This window comes from Silurus meridionalis, chromosome 12, assembly GCF_014805685.1.
Source record: "Silurus meridionalis isolate SWU-2019-XX chromosome 12, ASM1480568v1, whole genome shotgun sequence".
NCBI classification, from domain to species: domain Eukaryota; kingdom Metazoa; phylum Chordata; class Actinopteri; order Siluriformes; family Siluridae; genus Silurus; species Silurus meridionalis.
In genome coordinates this window covers 26,438,473-26,459,367 of record NC_060895.1, presented here as the reverse complement: position 1 = coordinate 26,459,367, position 20,895 = coordinate 26,438,473, and the positions used below count along the sequence as shown (strand labels likewise).

Below are 20,895 nucleotides of genomic sequence, written 5' to 3'. Positions count from 1 at the left end.
TAGTGTGTATATATTTATCATTTCAAGGAGTCTTATATTCTGACAAAGAGGGGTGTGTGTGTGAGTGAGTGAGTGAGTGAGAGAGAGAGAGAGAGATCAAAATAACCAGTGTTTCTAAACCAAACAAGTCAGAAATAAAAGCCTTCTGAAGGATAATCTATAATCAAACAAAGAACGAGTAATAGACGAGATACAATCAGTGCTGAACCAAAAATAAAAACTGCACGATGATTTATCCGAGGCCTCACACTAAGCAGGGCAGAAACAGGACACACTGAGTGTGTGTTGAAAGCATCGATGCAGAAGAGATGCGAGGCGGCAGATCTCAGTGTGCATGGCGGGGGAGATGGAGTACCACTTCACCCGAGAGCTGCTCGTTTCCCCCCTGCTTAGCCACAGCTCCGCCCCCTGCCCCACCTCACAATCACAATCCAATTAGGAGTTATGTGGTGACACGCCTCTTAACTGCTGCTAGCGTCGCTCAGCCAAACTGTAATCACCAGCATCTTTTTATAGCCATCATTCCTTCCAGCTGTCTGAGCCTCCCCCTCCCCCCCTCCCCCTGGGACACTCCAGCTGAATTGAGATCATGATTAAGAAGAGGCCATCCATGCTTAGTGTGCGTGTTGGCTAGCAGAGTTAACGAGCTGGGGCTGAGACAGACAGACAGCGTAAGTGCGACAGGGTGGTGTTTCCTCACGGAGAAGTCTCTTATTTAGATGAATGGTGGCCATGAGCTGAAGGCTGTTACTGAATGAAAGGTGTTTATCAGCGTTGGTGCTGCAGTGAAGATCCTGCTCTTTATGTCTCTGACTTTAGGCCTGTTTATTACGTGTTCACTCCATCATTACTCGTTTATCCTCTTCTTCACAAAGAATGAAACGCATTCAATCAGCAGAGCAGCTGTTCCTGAACACGAGTGCACAGGAGAAACGTTCAACTAAATACAGACGAGTTAAACACGAGTTACATCTTCAGAAACTCTAAAAGTTCATCTCAAAGACACTGAAAACATTTATTTTCTCCTCTCTCAGTGTGTGTGTGTGTCTAATGCATCATAAATCAGTTTCCTGAATGGATTACAATGGGTCATGCAGTGTGTAGGTTATTACGGCTCATTCGACCTCCAACACGGTCCCCATGGGAACACCAATCAGCATGAGGAGAGGAGGCGGGGCTTACCATGTTTAAATACACCAATGAGGAGCGATTTATCAGCCTCCACATCCCACCAATCAGTGGGGACTTCAGCATGAAGCGGGTGTGGGATCCATATATCCAGCTCACTAAAGAGAGAGAGAGAGAGAGAGAGAGAGAGAGAGAGAGAGAGAGAGAGAGAGAAAGAGGATGGAGGAGGAGAGAAAGAAAAAGAGAAGATTTAAACAAAAACAATCAAGTGAAAAGCAGTGGAAATAAATACCCACACAAACAGGAAGTAGAAATAAATAAAGAAAAACACAGGAAGTAGGGTTACATAAAACATCAAAGGCAAACAGGAAGTGCAGTGAAGGAACAGCAATTAATTTAACAAAAATGTGCATAAACATTAACCCAAACACCCCACACCATCTGCCTCCACCCCTCCACATATGCCCCCAAAACCCCACCCCTCCATGCACCCCTTCCCACACCCTCTCCTCAGTATCCCCTCCTCAATACCCCCTCCCCACCTCTCCTCAATACCCCCTTCCCACACCTCTCCTCAGTATCCCGCTCCTCAATACCCCCTCCCCACCCTCTCCTCAATACCCCCTTCCCACACCTCTCCTCAATACCCCCTTCCCACACCCTCTCCTCAGTATCCCGCTCCTCAATACCCCCTCCCCACCCTCTCCTCAATACCCCCTTCCCCACCCTCTCCTCAGTATCCCGCTCCTCAATACCCCCTCCCACACCTCTCCTCAGTATCCCGCTCCTCAATACCCCCTCCCCACCCTCTCCTCAATACCCCCTTCCCACACCCTCTCCTCAGTATCCCGCTCCTCAATACCCCCTCCCCACCCTCTCCTCAATACCCCCTTCCCACACCCTCTCCTCAGTATCCCGCTCCTCAATACCCCCTCCCACACCCTCTCCTCAATACCCCCTTCCCCACCCTCTCCTCAGTATCCCGCTCCTCAATACCCCCTCCCCACCCTCTCCTCAGTATTCCCCTTTCCAACACCCTCTCAATACCCCTCACCTCAAGACCCCTCCCTACACCCTCACCTCAATACCCCCTTCCTACAATCTCCCTTTCCAACACCTCTCAATACCCCTCACCTCAAGACCCCTCCCTACACCCTCACCTCAATACCCCCTTCCTACAATCTCCTTTCCAACACCCTCTCAATACCCCTCACCTCAAGACCCCTCACCTCAAGACCCCTCCCTACACCCTCACCTCAATACCCCCTTCCTACAATCTCCTTTCCACCCTCTCAATACCCCCATCCCCTCCCTCCCCATAACCTCACCTCAAGACCCCTCCTACACCCCTTCTCAATACCCCTCCTCAAAATCCCTCTCCCCACACCCACTCTTCAATACCCCGTATTCTATACCATTTATTTTAATCTAGCTTCATATCATACAGAAAAATAGAGACAGGCACACACACACACACACACACACACACACACACACACACACACACACACACACACACACACACACACAGAGCTCATTTGGACGTGCAATGAATATGTGGAAAGCATCAGGATGACAGGCACGTCCACACATTATCCATGCTTGCACATCTGGCTGAGATGGGAAAGGGGACAATGACTGGCTGGGGGGGGGGGGGGGGAGAGATGCCAACCTGAAATCGGCTCCTTCCAGGATGCGGTCTGCCAGGTCCCCGATCACTTCCTGTCTCAGATAGTAGAGCATCCGCACCCGCAGTAACACTCTGTCAGAGAAAAGGAAGAGAGAAAAAAATGACGAGTGAAGACTTGAGTGTGAGAGGAAAAGAAAAACACAGTAGAAAAGATGATTTAAAAAAAAAAAAAAAAAAAACACACAAAGTGAGAAACTTCAGAAAAAAAAATCCTTCCCTTCTTCCAGCTGTCTCTTTCTGTTTATAACATCAGTTGATGAAGTAAGTGTGTGTGTGTGAGAGAGAGAGAGAGAGAGAGAGAGAGCGAGAGAGCGAGAGAGAGAGCGAGCCATAAAGCAGGGGAGCAGAAGGGAAAGATGAAAGAGTGAGTTTGGGTGAATGTGCCAGAGCTCATCCATCATCCTGCCAGGCCTGATTAGCCGAGCCACAGTCTGACAGATGGCACACCATAATCACCTCTGTGTGTGTGTGTGTGTGTGTGTGTGTGTGTGTGTGTGTGTGTGTGTGTCTCTCCAACAGGTCTGCCTGCCTGGCACCTGGCCTGCACCACACCACTGCACCGTCTGCCATCCCTCCATCTTTCCTGCCTTCATCCCACACTTATTCGCCCTTTCATGCTTAGCCTTTAACTGCCATCTCTCTCTCTCTCTCTCTCTCTCCCCCCCCATCAGTCACCTGTCTCACTGCCTCTCACCTTTCCTCTTTCTGTATATCTCAACCTTGCATTATCTTCCTCCTTTATCACCCCTCCCCCAACACTCATCACATCCTGACCTGCCTGTCTTTCTCCATTACTTACATCATTCCCATCCTTCATACACCTCTCTCTCAGTCTGTCTCTCCCTCCACCCCCCCCAATCTCATTCTTCCTCCGTCCCTGTCTCTTTCCCTCCGTCTCTCTGACTTCCTGCTTTAGGGAGGTACTGAGGTGTGAACAGGACGTCTCTAAAGGACAGAAGGAAGTCTGAGTGGAGAGCAGAGCAGATGGCTGGAGCTCTGTGCTCTTCAAACTTATTGATTTGGAACGTTTCCTGAACTACTGCATGCCAGAGCGAGTGAGACAGTCAGAAAGAAAGAGAGAGGGAAGGAGAGAGAGACAAAGAGAGCGAGAGAGAGCGAGAGAGAGGTAGACAGAGGGAGAGAGAGCGCATACATGTATAGAGGAACCTCTTTCTGAGGTCATGAGAGCCAGCAGCAGGACATGTACAAGTTCCTGATGAACCCCAACACTTCTACCTCGACCATGTGGTAAACCCTAACTACCCTCACACACTGAGTAAATGTAAACATGGAAACACTTGACACACAAAAGGGTTAATAATGATGTAATAGTGTGTGTACTTGTTGCAGTGGTGTTTGAGGTGGCGCTTGTAGCTGTCCTCCTGCAGCAACACATCTGGATTACACTCAGCCAACCAATCCGCCTGGGGCATGTTCATCTGAGTCACAGCTAACTTCCCCTTCTTCCCTTTACGGCCTCGTGGTACAGGAGCAGACAGCCCTAAACACACACACACACACACACACACACACACACACACACACACACACACACACACACACACACACACACACACACACACACACACACAAGCGAGCATGTTCAATTATTCTGATGGTTCAGCAGACACAAACACACTCCAGTTATTGTCAGTGTGTGTTTGGGGAAATAAACATTTACTCATCTGTGTCTGAGATGAGCGTGTGTGTACCTGAGTGGTTAGTTAGTGTTTTGCTCTGTCCGTCCTCAGTAGGAGTGATGAGGTCCCAGATAAAGCTCTTGATGTTCTCGTCTCCTCGGTAGTGGAGAAGGCAGTAGGCCAGCAGTGATCTGCAGATCAGCTCAACATCTCGCTCGTGCAGAGGACGCTTAAACCGCCCATGTGAAAGGATGTCCTTCCACCTGCCCCAGCTACTCACACACACACACACACACACACACACACACACACACACATTATAGCACAGAATTCTAAAAATACCTTGGAACACTAAAATATAACTAAAAACAGACTGCAACAACTTGCAAAACTCATAACCCCATATTTTATATTTAAATATTTTAAAAACATACATATCAAATGTGTAAACTGAGGAAGTGTACCATTTTATGAAAAATGTGAGGACATTTGAATTTGATAGGTGCAACATGTCTCAAAGTGTCCCCTCTGTAGCATCACGTCTTATTTTATCCACAGTCTGTGAACACCTGAGGAAGGAGGAGTCCAGTTGTTGGAGTTCTGGGAGAAGAATGTTCGCATATTTGCATCCGACAAAAAAAAATTCTAGCTGCTCAGTAGTACCGGGTCGTAATTTTCATTTCATAATGTGCCGAATGTTTTTTTTTTGCAGATTGGTGAACCATTTTTTCCTTTGGGAGACTCTGCCTCTCTAGAATACGCTTTTTAAACCCAGTCATAATACTGAGCTGTTGCTAATGAACTGAATTAGTAGTAACATTTATCTCCTGTTTTTCAGTTTGGTAACACTTTGTTCCAGACTTTTGTTGCCCAGTCTCAATTTTTTGAGATGTGCTGCAGCCATCGATTTCAAAATGACCATATTTTTCCTTGAAATGGTGCATTTCCTCAGGTTACACATTAACATTCTATTTAAAAAAAAATATGGGATTTAAAAAATCATTGCATTCCTTTTCATTATTATTGTTTAATTTACATTTTACACAGCATCTCTAGTTTTGTGGAATTGGGGTTGTAAACAGATGTAAATAAGAGAAAGTAAAGTTTCTTCAGCAGTTTGTGTGTGTGTGTGTTTGTAAAAGATCTGGTTAGCATTGTTTAGCTGTGGGAAAGACGTGAATAATATGAAGTGTAGGAGTGAACTTCAGTAACGATGTTCTGGTGGTGGTGGTCAGACCCTATTTGATGTGCACGGACTGGTGTGGAATTAACTGACAGACAAGTGTGAATTGTGCAGACGCTTCATCATCATCATCAAAGAGTGTAAAGGAAACGCACAATGATCACGTCTCATCACTTTCTGCTGCTTGTTGCTTCAGCACAGTGACAAGGAGGACATGGAGCAGGTGTGTGTGTGAGAGAGAGACTGACCCGTATACCAGCAGGTTCTTCTCCACCCTGAAGCACTCACTGCGAGGGTACCCCTGAGCCCGGTCCTGTGGCCGGCGAGCTTTCTGAATGGGTTTCTCCTCAGAGTCGCTCTCCAGCTCTGAGTACTCCATCATCTCATCCTCTTTTATAGAGCTGTAGTGCCGAGTTTGCTTCCTCACCCGCGGTGTGTCAATCACCAGAGTATTCTAGCACACACACACACACACACACACACACACACACACACACACACACACACACACACACACACACACACACACACACAGGAGATAAAGCCATTATGGAGAAGAAACAGAGATGGGGTGCTCTCAGACAATGACAGGATGATGAAACCCCATCATGAAGTACTGTCGCATTGTACAAGTCATGTGACAAATACCCAGATTACCCATTATTTCAGTAATAAGCCCCTCCCCCATTTATCAAAACACTCCTCTCACACTCGCCTCTTTAACACACACACACACACACACACACACACACACACACACACACACACACACACACTCCTGCTGGAGCACCTACAAACATTAAACACATTCAATACACTGCTGTGAGTTTCAGGAGAACCATAACACTAACACCAAAAACACAGTTCTCCCTTTAGAGCCCCAGTTCTCCAGGGTGCAGTGAACACGGGTAATTACAGGGAAAAACTCTGAGCAATTTTTCCTTTACCCAATTACAGCTACATTCCACACACTGTTACCCTCAGGGGGAACGAGCCTCGTTACTCACAGCCCATAGTGATGGGAAGAGACGCTGTCACATGAACCAGGGAATCGCCTTTATTTAGTGTTCAGTTTATCTCTCTCTCTCACACACACACACACCCCCAATACCAAATAGCACAATATTTACTCATCACACAGCTTGTAGATGCAAGCTGGAGTCACAAGTAAACACTTGTCTGGTGTGGGTTATTAAATGTTTTTAGAACAGATTTAGATTCAGTGTTTTAATGCTCTACACGAAACAACTCGTCTCTAAAAAAAAAAATGTCATACACAACAAAACAAAGGTGCTAAAATCTGATAAACACCATGCGTTTCTTTATTAATGCAGAGTGTGTGTGTGTGTGTGTGTGTGTGTGTGTGTGTGTGTGTGTGTGTGAGCGTGAGCGTCAGCACTCACCCTGCCGTTAATGACGTCCAGGTCCAGCTCAGCTTTTTTTGCCCATTTCTGCCAGAAGTCTGGATCCTCCAGGGAAATATCTGTCCTGTTTCCTGAGGACACGAAGCTGGCCTGGAGGACACACAGAAAAGACCTAAAATCGATATCTTCTTAAACAGTTTCACACAGATCACTACACAGAGTTTAAAAATGTATCTTCTGTTTAAAATCAACTTCCACAATCATGTGGCAGGTGGAACGTGTATAAGATGTGTGTGTACACGAGTGTCTGAGGTTACCTTGGCGAAGGTGGAGCCCTTGCCCTCGGACTCGATGGTGATGGTCTGAGTGCGTCTTTGTAAGATCTGATCAATATCCTCTTCACAGAACTTGGAGCCCTCATCCTCCTCCTCCATCAGAGCTCCATAAGCTCCTTTACGCAGCAGATCCTCAATCTCCTTCTTGGACAGCTGCTGAACCTAAAACAAAAAATGTCCAAAGTGATGTAATGGGAGTTTAATGAGGGAAGGAAACAGGAAGTACATCGCTGATCCAACAGCCATGTGTGTGGCGTGTACCCCGTTAGCAGCGTTCTCTCTCCCGCTCATGGACTGCAGAACGGCTTTATCCAGACCCAGTTTCAGACTGGCCTTGTCAAACATCTCCCTCTCGTACGAGTTCCTGGTGATCAGGCGATAAATCTTCACCGCTTTGCTCTGACCGATCCGGTGGCACCGAGCCTGGGCCTTAAAGAACACAACCACAAACCAGAACTGATCAAACAACTACACCAACCTGCTGATCCAATCAGGACAGGTCACTCGGTCACATCTTTCGGACGAGTATATCTAAACATGTTTATTTAAAAAGGAGTCTGATCTATCCGATCTGACAAAAAAAAAAAAAAGTCCTAAATGTCAAGAGGAGGTCAAAAAAATAAAATAATGAAAAACAGGAAAAGAAAAAATAAAGAAAGCTGAAGCCTGTGTGTTAATGTTTGAGAACACATTTTCTTGTACACTGTGTGAGTTAGTGTGTGTGTGTGTGTGTGTGTGTGTGAGAGAGAGCTGTATTACAACAGTCACATTCCCAATACTCACTCAGCTGGAAGTACAGAACAGATAAAAGACCTTTTGTGGGATGAAAATGTTTCCCACACAGACAAGCAAAATGTGTGTGTGTGTGTGTGTGTGTGTGTGTGTGTGTGTGTGTGTGGAAGAGAAAGAAAAAAAGCAGTCACCTGCAGGTCGTTCTGGGGGTTCCAGTCCGAGTCGAAGATGATGCAGGTGTCAGCAGCGGTCAGGTTGATGCCCAGCCCTCCGGCCCGAGTACACAGCAGGAACACAAACCGGTCCGAATCAGGACGGGAAAAACGATCAATAGCAGCCTGGCGCAGATTTCCTCTCACTCTGCCATCAATACGCTCATACGGATACCTGCAAAACACACACACACACACACCCCCCAATTGTATTATACTGCATTTATTTTTCCTCAGCTTCCTCTGTCAGGTTTACAAAATAAGTCTCTGGGCAAACAAAAAGTAAAACTGCATTAAAACAGGAATAATCCTGGGTTTAACCCTGTTTATTAACATCACAGCCATGATGGACACACACACACACACACACACACACACACACACACACACACACTCTGCTGGAACAGGGTGCGGGGGTTTATCTTAATATGTTCACGTTGTAATTTCACTTTCTGCTTTATTTAACCCACAGATCACTACTACACAACCACACACACACATCCACCACCACTACACACACACACACACACACACACTCATCCACCACCACTACACACACTCATCCACCACCACTACTACACACACACTCATCCACCACCACTACCACACTCATCCATAACTACTACACAACTACACACACATCCACCACTACTACACACACACACACACCCCATCCATCACTACACACACACACACACACACACACACACACACACATCCACCACCACTACACACACACACACACACACACCACCACCACCACTACACACACACTCATCCATCACTACTACACACACATCCATCCACCACCACTACACACACATCCACCACCACTACTACACACACACACACTCATCCACCACCACTACACACACACTCATCCATAACTACTACACACACACCACCACCACTACCCACACTCATCCATCACTACACACACACTCATCCATCACTACTACTACACACACACACTCATCCACCACCACTACCCACACTCATCCATCACTACTACACACACACACACTCATCCACCACCACTACACACACACACACACACTCATCCACCACCACTACACACACACACACACACACACTCATCCACCACCACACACACACACACACACACACACTCATCCATCACCACCACACACACACACACACACACACACACACCATCACTACTACTACCACACCCACACCCACCCCATCACTACTACTACCACACCACCCCATCACTACTACTACCACACACACCACCCCATCACTACTACTACCACCACACACCCACCCCATCACTACTACTACCACCACACCCACCCCATCACTACTACTACCACCACACACACACCACCCCATCACTACTACTACCACCACACACCCCCATCACTACTACTACCACCACACACCCACCCCATCACTACTACTACCACCACACCCCATCACTACTACTACCACACACCCACCCCATCACTACTACTACCACACACCCACCCCATCACTACTACTACCACACACACACCCCATCACTACTACTACCACACACACCCCCATCCATCACTACCACATGTCCATCACTACTACATACACGCACATCCATCACTACCACACACCATCACTACTACACACACACACACACACACACCATCACTACTACTACCACCACCACCACACACACACCCATCACTACCACACACACCCATCCATCACTACCACACCGTCCATCACTACTACACACACACACACCCATCACTACCACACACACACCCATCCATCACTACCACACACACCCCCATCCATCACTACCACACGTCCATCACTACCACACACCCCCATCCATCACTACCACATACACGCACATCCATCACTACACACACACCCCATCACTACTACTACCACACACACCCCATCACTACTACTACCACACACATCCATCACTACCACATGTCCATCACTACTACACATACACGCACATCCATCACTACCACACACCAACCCATCACTACTACACACACACACACCATCACTACTACTACCACCACCACCACACACACACACCCATCACTACCACACACACCCATCCATCACTACCACACGTCCATCACTACTACCACACACGCACACCCCATCACTACCACACACACACACATCCATCACTACCACACACACCCCCATCCATCACTACCACACACGTCCATCACTACCACACACCCCATCCATCACTACCACACATACGCACATCCATCACTACCACACACACCCATCACTACTACCACCACCACACACACACACCCATCACTACCACACACACCCCATCAATCACTATCACACACACCCCATCTATCACTACCACACACCCCCATCCATCACTACCACACCGTTCATCACTACTACACAGACACACTCATCCATCACTACCTACACACACACACACACACACCCATCACTACCACACACCCCATCCATCACTACACACACCCCATCCATCACTACCACACACACCCCATCCATCACTACCACACCGTCCATCACTACCACACACCCCATCCATCACTACCACACACACACCCATCACTACCACACCCCCATCACTACCACACCCCCATCAATCACTACCACACACACCCCATCTATCACTACCACACACACCCCATCCATCACTACCACACCGTTCATCACTACTACACAGACACACTCGTCCATCACTACCTACACACACACACACACACACCATCACTACCACACCCCCATCCATTACTACCACACACACCCCATCCATCACTACCACACACACACGCCCATCACTACCACACACACACACCCCATCCATCACACACACCCCATCCATCACCACCACACACCCATCAATCACTACCACACACACACACCCCATCCATCACTACCACACACCGTCCATCACTACCACACACACCCCATCCATCACTACCACATACACACATCCATCACACACACACACATCCATCCACCACCACTACTACCACACACCCCATCCATCACTACCACACACACCCCATCCATCACTACCACACACACACATCCATCACTACCACACACACCCCATCACTACCACTACACACACACCCATCACTACTACTACCACACACACCCCATCCATCACTACCACACACACCCCCATCCATCACTACCACACCGTCCATCACTACTACACACACACCCATCACTACCACTACACACACACCCATCACTACCACACACATCCCCATCAATCACTACCACACACACACCCCATCTATCACTACCACACCCCCATCCATCACTACCACACACACATCCCCATCAATCACTACCACACACCCCATCTATCACTACCACACCCCCATCCATCACTACCACACCGTTCATCACTACTACACAGACACACTCATCCATCACTACCTACACACACACACACACACACCCATCACTACCACACACCCCATCCATCACTACACACACCCCATCCATCACTACCACACACACCCCATCCATCACTACCACACCGTCCATCACTACCACACACCCCATCCATCACTACCACACACACACCCATCACTACCACACCCCCATCACTACCACACCCCCATCAATCACTACCACACACACCCATCTATCACTACCACACACACCCCATCCATCACTACCACACCGTTCATCACTACTACACAGACACACTCGTCCATCACTACCTACACACACACACACACACACCATCACTACCACACCCCCATCCATTACTACCACACACACCCCATCCATCACTACCACACACACACGCCCCATCCATCACTACCACACACCCATCACTACTACTACCACACCCCCATCCATCACTACCACACACACCCCATCCATCACTACCACACATACACGCACATCCATCACTACCACACACACACCCCATCACTACCACTACCACACACGTCCATCACTACCACACACGCCCCATCCATCACTACCACACACGCCCATCACTACCACACACACCCCATCCATCACTACCACACGTCCATCACTACCACACATACACGCACATCCATCACTACCACACACTTCCATCACTACTACTACCACACACACCCCCATCACTACCACACACGTCCATCACTACTACTACAACCCCCCCGTCCATCACTACTACACAGACACACTCGTCCATCACTACCCACACACACACACACACACACACACACTCATCCATCACTACACACACACCCACCCATCACTACCACACACACACACACACACACACACACACCCATCACTACTACACAAGTACACGATTAAGGGTTGAAGAGGAGGGGATGAAAGAAAGAGTAGAAGATGAGGGGAGGATTTAAACCTTAAGTGAAGTGTATGTGTGTTTGTGTAGTAGTGATGGATGTGCATGCACATGTGTTACTAAGGTAGTGTTGAAACCTAACCGTCTCTGGATGAGGTAATCCTCCAGGATGTCGAGACAGCGCACCATCTGGGAGAAGATGAGCACACGGTGGCCTCCAGCCTTCAGTTTGGGGAGGAGCTTATCGATAAGCACCAGCTTCCCTGCTGCCTGGATCATTGCCTGCAAGTGGAAATCGGCAAGATCAGCCGCGTGGTTCTCTCGGAACTCCTCCATAATCTTCTCCTCCGCTCCTGAAACATAGAACAGAGACGTGGAACTGATTAATGATCAGAACAGTTTTACACCAAAATGAGCGTTTACATTTCTCATGCCACATTCTGCTTTTAAAAAAACCTCTGTAGTGTCAGATGACTGATTTTGTTGAGTTGGAGCTCTGAGCCCGTGACAGTGGAGCTGAAAATTAACTAATTATCCAATCAAATCAGAAAAGTTCACTTCTGTTTGTGTAGAGTTTTAACAGTGGACATTTTCCCAAAGCAGCTCACAGAGATAAAGAGTTTATAAAGTTGGAATGTAGAAGTTTCTCCCTAATAAGTGATCCAGTGGTGAAGAAAAAACTCAGACTTCATGAGGAAGAAACCTTGAGAGGAACCAGATTTAAAAGGGAACCTCATCCTCAACACTGAATGTGCTTTATCACAGTTCCATCAGTGTTGAGGTTATAAAGGGTTCAGTGATGGACATTTACATGCAGAACTGTTTATATAAACTGTGGTCCTGAGAACATTGGAGGAGACCAATGCCCTCCAGCTGCAGAGAAGTCCATCCAGAGGTAGGATGTCAGGATGAACCAGGCAGATATGAGGAGGAGAAGAAAGGGACAGTTGTGTGCTACTAAACATTTATTTGATACTGAAGTTGTTTTTAAACTCAAAGGAAACCGCGTCTCTGCTGGTTAGTGAGCAGATAAATGTGAGTGTGTGTGTGAGCACTACTAATGAGCTACAGGTAGAGGTGTGTGCGCGCGTGTACCGTTGATGAGGTAGGGGTGGTTGCAGCACTTGCGCAGCTCCATCATGGTGTTAAGGAGGTTGGGGACACTTGATGATCCTCCTCCGCCTCCGCCTCCTGCTCCTCCTCCACTCTTGGAGAGGAAGGTGAAGTTCTTCTCCAGGATGGCTCTGTAGTATTTCTTCTGGATGTTTGTGAGTTCCACCTCGATGATGGTCTCCTCTTTTGGTGCCAGGTTTTTCTCCACATCCTCTTTCAGTCTCCGCAGCATCATGGGTTTGAGGATTCCTTGAAGCTTCTGAACCTGAGATAGAGGAAGAAGAGAGAGAGAGAGAGAGAGAGAGAGAGAGAGAGAGATTATTACTCATCAGGTTTTTTTAAACAGACCTTTAATAAATAATCCCAAAGCCCTACTGAGTGATGCGCTCTGATTGGTCAGAAGGTGGTGGTTAGTTCTCTATAGCAGCAGCTCCGATTGGTCAGAAGGTGGTGGTTAGTTCTCTATAGCAGCAGCTCTGACAGTCGTGCAGGGTTTTATTAATGAGCTATTACTGATGATTATTGCTATAGTAACATCTCAAACATAGGTACTCAACCTCAACGTACAACACGCAAACAACCGATGTCACAGACAACTGTGTGTGTGTTTCTCTGCATGTGTGTGTACAGTTGTACCTGTTCTTCAGTTTTGAGGTCTCCAAACTCCTGCATGAAGGTGGACTCTGAGGGAAAGCGATCTGGCTCCAGGAAGTTCAGGAGGCTAAAGAGTTCTTCCACAGTGTTCTGCAGTGGGGTTCCTGTCAGGAGAACCTTGTGTTCCTGTAGGAGATATAGATAAACACGTACAGTAACACAATAACAGGTTTTTGAGCTGCAGTGCAGGTAAATTAATTTCTAAGTGTTTTGTAGCCCAGTAATCGCCGTTAATTGTGAGTGTAGTTAAAAAAAAAAAATAAATAAAAAAAATAAAACACACCATGTCCATGAGCTTGAGTCCCTCAAGCAGTTTACAGTTCCTATTCTTCAGCCTGTGAGCCTCGTCGATGATCACACATCGCCACGGCACACTGCGCAGCTCCGGGCAGTCAGTCAGAATCATCTCAAACGTCGTGATGATGGCATGGAATTTATAGGCTCCCTTTATCACACGACCCTGACAGTGCGCACACGCACACACACACACACACACACACACACACACACACACACCCACCAGTATAAGCATCATATCCACTACACACTCAACACACCAGGAAATACGAGAAAAGTTTAAACTCTTCACTACACGTTAATAAATACCTAATAAACACTCATCTTTTATAGTGTTCATGTTGTGAAGTGGAAAAAGGTGCAGAAACACTGTACGTATACACAAACTGTACAACTATTCTAAACGTGTGTGTGTGTGCTTGTGTGCGTGTGTGTGTGTGTGTGTGTGTGTGCGCATGTTCATTATATAGCTGAAAAATCCAAGTGACCGTTTAAGAGAACTGCAAAACACCAAGGCTGCAGGATAAAAGAGCAACAGAGAATTGAGATTTGATCAGAATAATGGTGCTGTTGATTTTTTTGATGATGGTTTGTGTGTGTGGGGGTGGATTAAATGTGCACCTGAGCATCTCTGTAGTTCATCTCGTAGGCCTGGATGGTCCTGCGACTGGCCTGACTGCCATGATACACCACAACGTTGAGCTCTGTCCACGTCCGGAACTCTCGCTCCCAGTTGGGAATTGTAGAAAGTGGAGCGATGACCAGGAATGGCCCATGGATCCCCTTCAGGTAGATCTCATACAGAAATGTGATGGACTGCACAGTCTTCCCCAAACCCATCTCATCCGCCAGGATACAATTCCGTCTGAACAAAAATCAAATAGCTTTTTTTTTTAAAACATTACAACATACTACAGTTACAGTGTAATGCAAGGAGAGAGAGAGAGAGAGAGAGAGAGAGAGAGAGAGAGAGAGAGAGGTACCCTGAAACCTCCCCAGGCTAATGAGAAGTTTAACATGGAAATAAGTCACAAGGAACAGAAGTGTAAATGAAAGTAAAGAGTAAATGTAATATTTAATAGAAATTTGAGCCTTTAATTTTTCTTGTAGAATGTTGACATGAAGTCTACTGCCCCTGGGATCACTCTGATCTCTCAGCAGGTGAATTGCTCAGTGTGAGATTAGTGTAGTTAAATCACACACAGCAGCTACACAATCAGCACTGCATTTACACTACAGGGTTTATAACACTTCATTTACACAATTAACACATCAGAAACAATGTGATGGACTTAAACTGTGGATGAAGAAACACTGAGCAAAATCATTTTATATAACGAGTGTGCAGTTACAGCAGTATGATTAGGTGTGTGTGTGTGTGTGTTGAAGCTCAGTGATTCAGACACCAGTTTATTAAAACCCTTTATTCTGTTAAGGAAAACAGGAAGTGTATGTACACACGCACACAGCAGTGTGTGTGCGTGTGTAATTGCATACATACGTGTTACACCAGTTGAACAGGAGCCAGTTGACTCCCTCCAGCTGGTATTCCCTGAGTGCGTTGCTGTTTTTATATTCCCGGGAACTCTCGGATTTCTGCCAGTCGCTAGCCGGAGGTCGCTCCTGTTTCCAATAAAACACAAATTACACTCGGTGGTTTCTCCTGAACCACAGGAACGTGGCACTTTTCCCTTTCATTCAGCTAGAGGGAAATAAAGAGAATGAATAAAGCCAGAGAGAGAGAGAGAGAGAGAGAGAGAGAGAGAGAGAGAGAGAGAGCAGACTGCCATCTCACCACACGCTTTAGCTGCGGCTCACGACTCATCACTTGCTCAAACTCCTCAATCTTCCCTGCATCGATGTCAGCCTTCAGCTCCCAAGTGCTGTCCTCATACGGCAAGGAACACCACTTTACCAGGTACAGACTCACCGGCTACAGCGCACACACACACACACACACACACAGAACTGGGTTCAGTTTAACGTCCCATAGTGAAGTGATTTCAAACTAATACAGCAAGAGAAATGACCCCCGCCCCCCCCCAACACATACCTCTCCATTTTCATCTGTGTTCTCAGAAACATCCAGAACACGATCCACCTCCACATAATCCGGGTTAAACGGCTCATCGTCCATCTGAGAGATACAACAGTAGCACACCACACACACATACAGTATAAGAGTTTATTACCGTAATTTCCGGACTATAAAGTGCACCCAAATATAAGCCACACCCACTGAATTTTAGAAAGATTTTAATTTTGAACATAAATAAGCCACAGGTGTCTACACTGAAACTAATGAACTTTACACAGGCTTTAATGAAAGACAGTGTCTGTAACACGGTGTAACGGGTGAAATATGTTGTGGCTCCTTTAAGAGCAGAGCGGTATTTTGGGAATAGGCTGCCACTGCATTTTCCGGTATTACTGCATGTGTGCAAGACCGAGGAATATGTCATTATTTTCTGATGTTTATTTCTAAGTTTCTTTGACTAACCCATAATGCTGTTGCCAAGAAAAATAAAAAAGCACGAGTTTTGGAAAGCTGTCTGTGTTTATATGATTTCTGTTGTAACTGGAGTTAGTGAGCTCTCCCTTCACCCAGACTCAACACGTTACAACGGCTTGTATCTAAACAGTAGCCGACCAAGAAAATCATTGTTCACTGTCTTCCTCCTTCCTTTCACAACTATTTCTCTCGAGAGTTTATCTTTTGGCATCGTCGTGTGTTTAAAAATCCGTGCAGCTCAGAACACAGGTGAGGTGCGTTTTTTCGTTTCTGTTCGGAAATTTCATTGGTCTAATGTTATGGGGTTCAGTTTTTTGGCTTGAAGTTTGTGAAACCGGGAAAAACCCAGGAAAAATCCATAAATTAGCCGCTTCGTTGTTTAAGCTGCGGGATTCAAAACGTGGGAAAAAAGTAGCAGCTTATAGTCCGAAAAATACGGTAAATAATTCTATTATGTACAGTATATTATATAAAGAGAGGGAGGAATGATTGTTTTAGGCGATGCTTCTGCAAACTATTGCTACACCTGCTGCTTGTGTGTGTGTGTGTGTGTGTGTGTGTGTGTAAGTAAAAAAGATCAACTACCACACACAAGTAATCCTTCTCCTCTCAGAAGAGGTTGTTCTGAGTGTTAATGCTGGTGTACAGTAAACTCTCACTGTGCTGCTCTTCTCCACACAACAGCAGCTCTGACTGAATGCTAACACCCCTGCCATTTCTCCTAAACACTATCACACACACACGTGTGTATATATATATGCTCTGTACTTGTACTCTGCACTAGTAATCTAACAGGTAAAATGTGATGGACCTGGACAGCCTCCAGATTAGCAGCAAACTCTAAAGCAGACACTGTGAGCATTTGATTTGAGCCCAAATGACTCCTTTAAATGTGAAGAATCTACAAGCTGAGGTCATAAAGTGTGCCATTTTACTGCCTTCACATGAGGCATTATAAACTCCCTCCTCACGGCCTCCATCATCAGTGCCAGCCATAAACTGGGATAAAACCCGGGGAGGAAAAACAAAATGGTGGTTCAGCAGGAAGTGGAGTTCACTGACCTCTGTGAGGAAGTTGTTATGTGCCTGTTTGGCTTTAAAGCGCTTCACTTTCTGGTGGATTCTCTTATCTTTCTCAAGTTCCTCCAGATCAGCCCAGCGACAGTGCAGGTACGAGCTACACACACACACACACACACACACACACACACACACACACACACACACACACACACACACACACACACACACACACACACACACACACACACACACACACACACACACACACACACACACACACACACACACAGTTAAATCAGGCAAGAAAATGTTATGAATAATAAATTTCAGGCAGAGAAAATATTCCTTCTTATATTTAAAAAATATATATAAAATATAATGAAACTAAATTGTGAACCCACAGCATCATTAACATACATTTTATATAAAAATAAATATAAACACAAATTCACAATGATTTTATATATATTATATATGGGATGAAGTAATGATACATTATATTTATTTTTATTAATAAAATGTTTGGAATAAAAGGCATAAATGTTGTATACAACAATACAATCCTATAAATGTTCAGTAAAGCTGCAGGGAGGAGACACCAGTTCTGCCACACTCACAAACTCTTGAATTTGACGTAAAATTCCTCGATTTCCACTTCCTGTCCTGACTCCAGCTGCAGAGAGAGAGAGAGAGAGAGAGAGAGAGAGAGAGAGAGAGAGAGAGAGACTTTAATGTGCTCAGTATTTGCTTGACTTTCAACTTTCAGTTCAGCAGAGCTACAAATCACCACTGGAGGAAAGAGGGGGAAAAAAAAAATCAGCAGCCATGTGTTTATCACGCAGCACGTTTTCCTCCAACAACACGTGAACAAGTTCTGCTTTTCTGGCTCGCACGTTTCCCCTCCCCCACACACACTGACAGGGTGAGAGAGAAGGAAAGATGCGCGTGTGTGTGTGTGTGTGTGTGTGTGTGTGTACACACAGAGGGGAAGGGAGCAATAGTGAGTCATGAATCAGTTCATCCCCCTGCACCACACACAGGGAGCTGACCCACGCCTGGCCTCCTGCCAAAACCACAGCTCCACTTCAGACGCCAGAACCTGCCATTTCCCTGGGAGGAACCCATTCACAGCCACGCTACTGAGAACCACACACGCGCCTCACTGCTCTTATTACTACTACACAACACACGCAGTCCCTGTGTGTACGTGCATGCGTGATCAGCAGGGAGACGAAGAAAAACTAAACAGAAAGAAAGACAGAAAAAAAGGAAGGAGAAACAGTGAGTGAGAGAGAGAAAGAATGCCGATGAAAAATGGGAAGAAAAAAAAAACTACGGACACAGAATGAAAGAGAGCGCGAGAGAGAGAGAGAGAGAGAGAGAGAGAGAGAGAGAGTTAGAAAGACTGCTAGAGACAGTTTATTTTAATATTTTCGTGTTTAATTCGTTTTCATTTTGTCCTTAATTTAAATTTTATTTCTCTATATCTTTATTCTCACTATTATACTTTATCTCTTTCTTTTTCCTGTTTGTTGAGACGGTATTTTTCCATAGGCTGTAATTTGACTGAGAGGACAGCGAGTGGCCGTGCTTTTACAGTGACCATAACAAACCTCACAGCACATCACTATTCTCACACACACACACACACACACACACACACACACACACACACACACACACACACACACACACACACACACACACACACACACACACACGTGTACTTCATACAGAGAGGTAAAATGACAGAAGCAGGTGTAAAGCAGATGTTTCTCTTATAAACCCCACAGTTATGGAACAACCTTCTATTCAGTGTTCGGGACTCAGACACAGTCTCAGTGTTCAAGTCGAGGTTGAACACATTTATTTAGTGGAGTGTTTAGTCAGTAGGTGTTTGTGAGGTAAAGGAGCAGATCTGGAGGGATCATCTATATGGAGTGTTTGGTGAACTGGGATATTTGGATGCTGTCGTCTCCTCACTCTCACACGTTCACTCAGGTTTGTTGATGGTGGTGTGGTGGGTCGTCTCTTATCCCAGAGATCCTCATGTCTGTGTTTCCTTCTGCTTCTCCCTTTTAGTTCTGCTGCCATAGCGAGTCTTGTCCCTACTTTCACTCTGATCACTGTACAGTGTCTTTACCTTTTATACAACAATAAGGAGACTTAATATCCACATCCTTCTCTCTCTCTCTCTCTCTCTCTCTCTCTCCCCCCCCATCACCCCTCTTTTCTCTCTCTCTCTCTCTCTCTCTTCTCCCCCATCACCCCTCTTCTCTCTCTCTCTCTCTCTCTTCCCCCATCACCCCTCTTCTCTCTCTCTCTCTCTCTCTCTCTCCCCCATTACCTCTCTTCTCTCTCTCTCCCCATCACCCCTCTTCTCTCTCTCTCCCCTCTCTCTCTCCCCCATTACCTCTCTTCTCTCTTTCTCCCCCATCACCCCTCTTCTCTCTCTCCCCATCACCCCTCTTTCTCTTCCCCCATCACCCCTCTTCTCTCTCTCTCTCTCCCCATCACCCCTCTTCTCTCTCTCTCTCTCTCTCTCTCCCCCATTAACCCCTCTTCTCTCCCCATCACCCCTCTTCTCTCCCCATCACCCCTCTTCTCTCTCTCTCTCTCTCTCGCTCTGTCCCCCCATCACCCCTCTTTCTCTCCCCCATCACCCCTCTTCTCTCCCCATCACCCCTCTTCTCTCCCCATCACCCCTCTTCTCTC

The 20,895-nt window shown here is 46.3% G+C and overlaps 1 protein-coding gene across 3 annotated transcripts in view; it reads right to left on the bottom strand.

Moving 5' to 3' along the window:
* chd7 (chromodomain helicase DNA binding protein 7) overlaps window positions 1–20,895 on the bottom strand; it is a 64,457-nt gene that overhangs the window by 10,388 nt on the left and 33,174 nt on the right. For all 3 annotated transcript variants that reach the window (XM_046862479.1, XM_046862480.1, XM_046862481.1), the window contains exons 7-25: window positions 18,798–18,853; window positions 18,220–18,334; window positions 16,699–16,782; window positions 16,441–16,578; window positions 16,147–16,268; window positions 15,267–15,510; window positions 14,632–14,808; window positions 14,331–14,474; window positions 13,677–13,959; window positions 12,724–12,934; window positions 8,264–8,459; window positions 7,602–7,769; window positions 7,323–7,502; window positions 7,045–7,155; window positions 5,890–6,095; window positions 4,531–4,730; window positions 4,160–4,319; window positions 2,801–2,890; window positions 1,183–1,286 (exon numbers count right to left, since the gene is read on the bottom strand). In XM_046862479.1, the coding sequence (XP_046718435.1) occupies window positions 1,183–1,286; window positions 2,801–2,890; window positions 4,160–4,319; window positions 4,531–4,730; window positions 5,890–6,095; window positions 7,045–7,155; window positions 7,323–7,502; window positions 7,602–7,769; window positions 8,264–8,459; window positions 12,724–12,934; window positions 13,677–13,959; window positions 14,331–14,474; window positions 14,632–14,808; window positions 15,267–15,510; window positions 16,147–16,268; window positions 16,441–16,578; window positions 16,699–16,782; window positions 18,220–18,334; window positions 18,798–18,853 (2,989 nt within the window). The remainder of the gene's footprint in view (window positions 1–1,182; window positions 1,287–2,800; window positions 2,891–4,159; window positions 4,320–4,530; window positions 4,731–5,889; window positions 6,096–7,044; window positions 7,156–7,322; window positions 7,503–7,601; window positions 7,770–8,263; window positions 8,460–12,723; window positions 12,935–13,676; window positions 13,960–14,330; window positions 14,475–14,631; window positions 14,809–15,266; window positions 15,511–16,146; window positions 16,269–16,440; window positions 16,579–16,698; window positions 16,783–18,219; window positions 18,335–18,797; window positions 18,854–20,895) is intronic.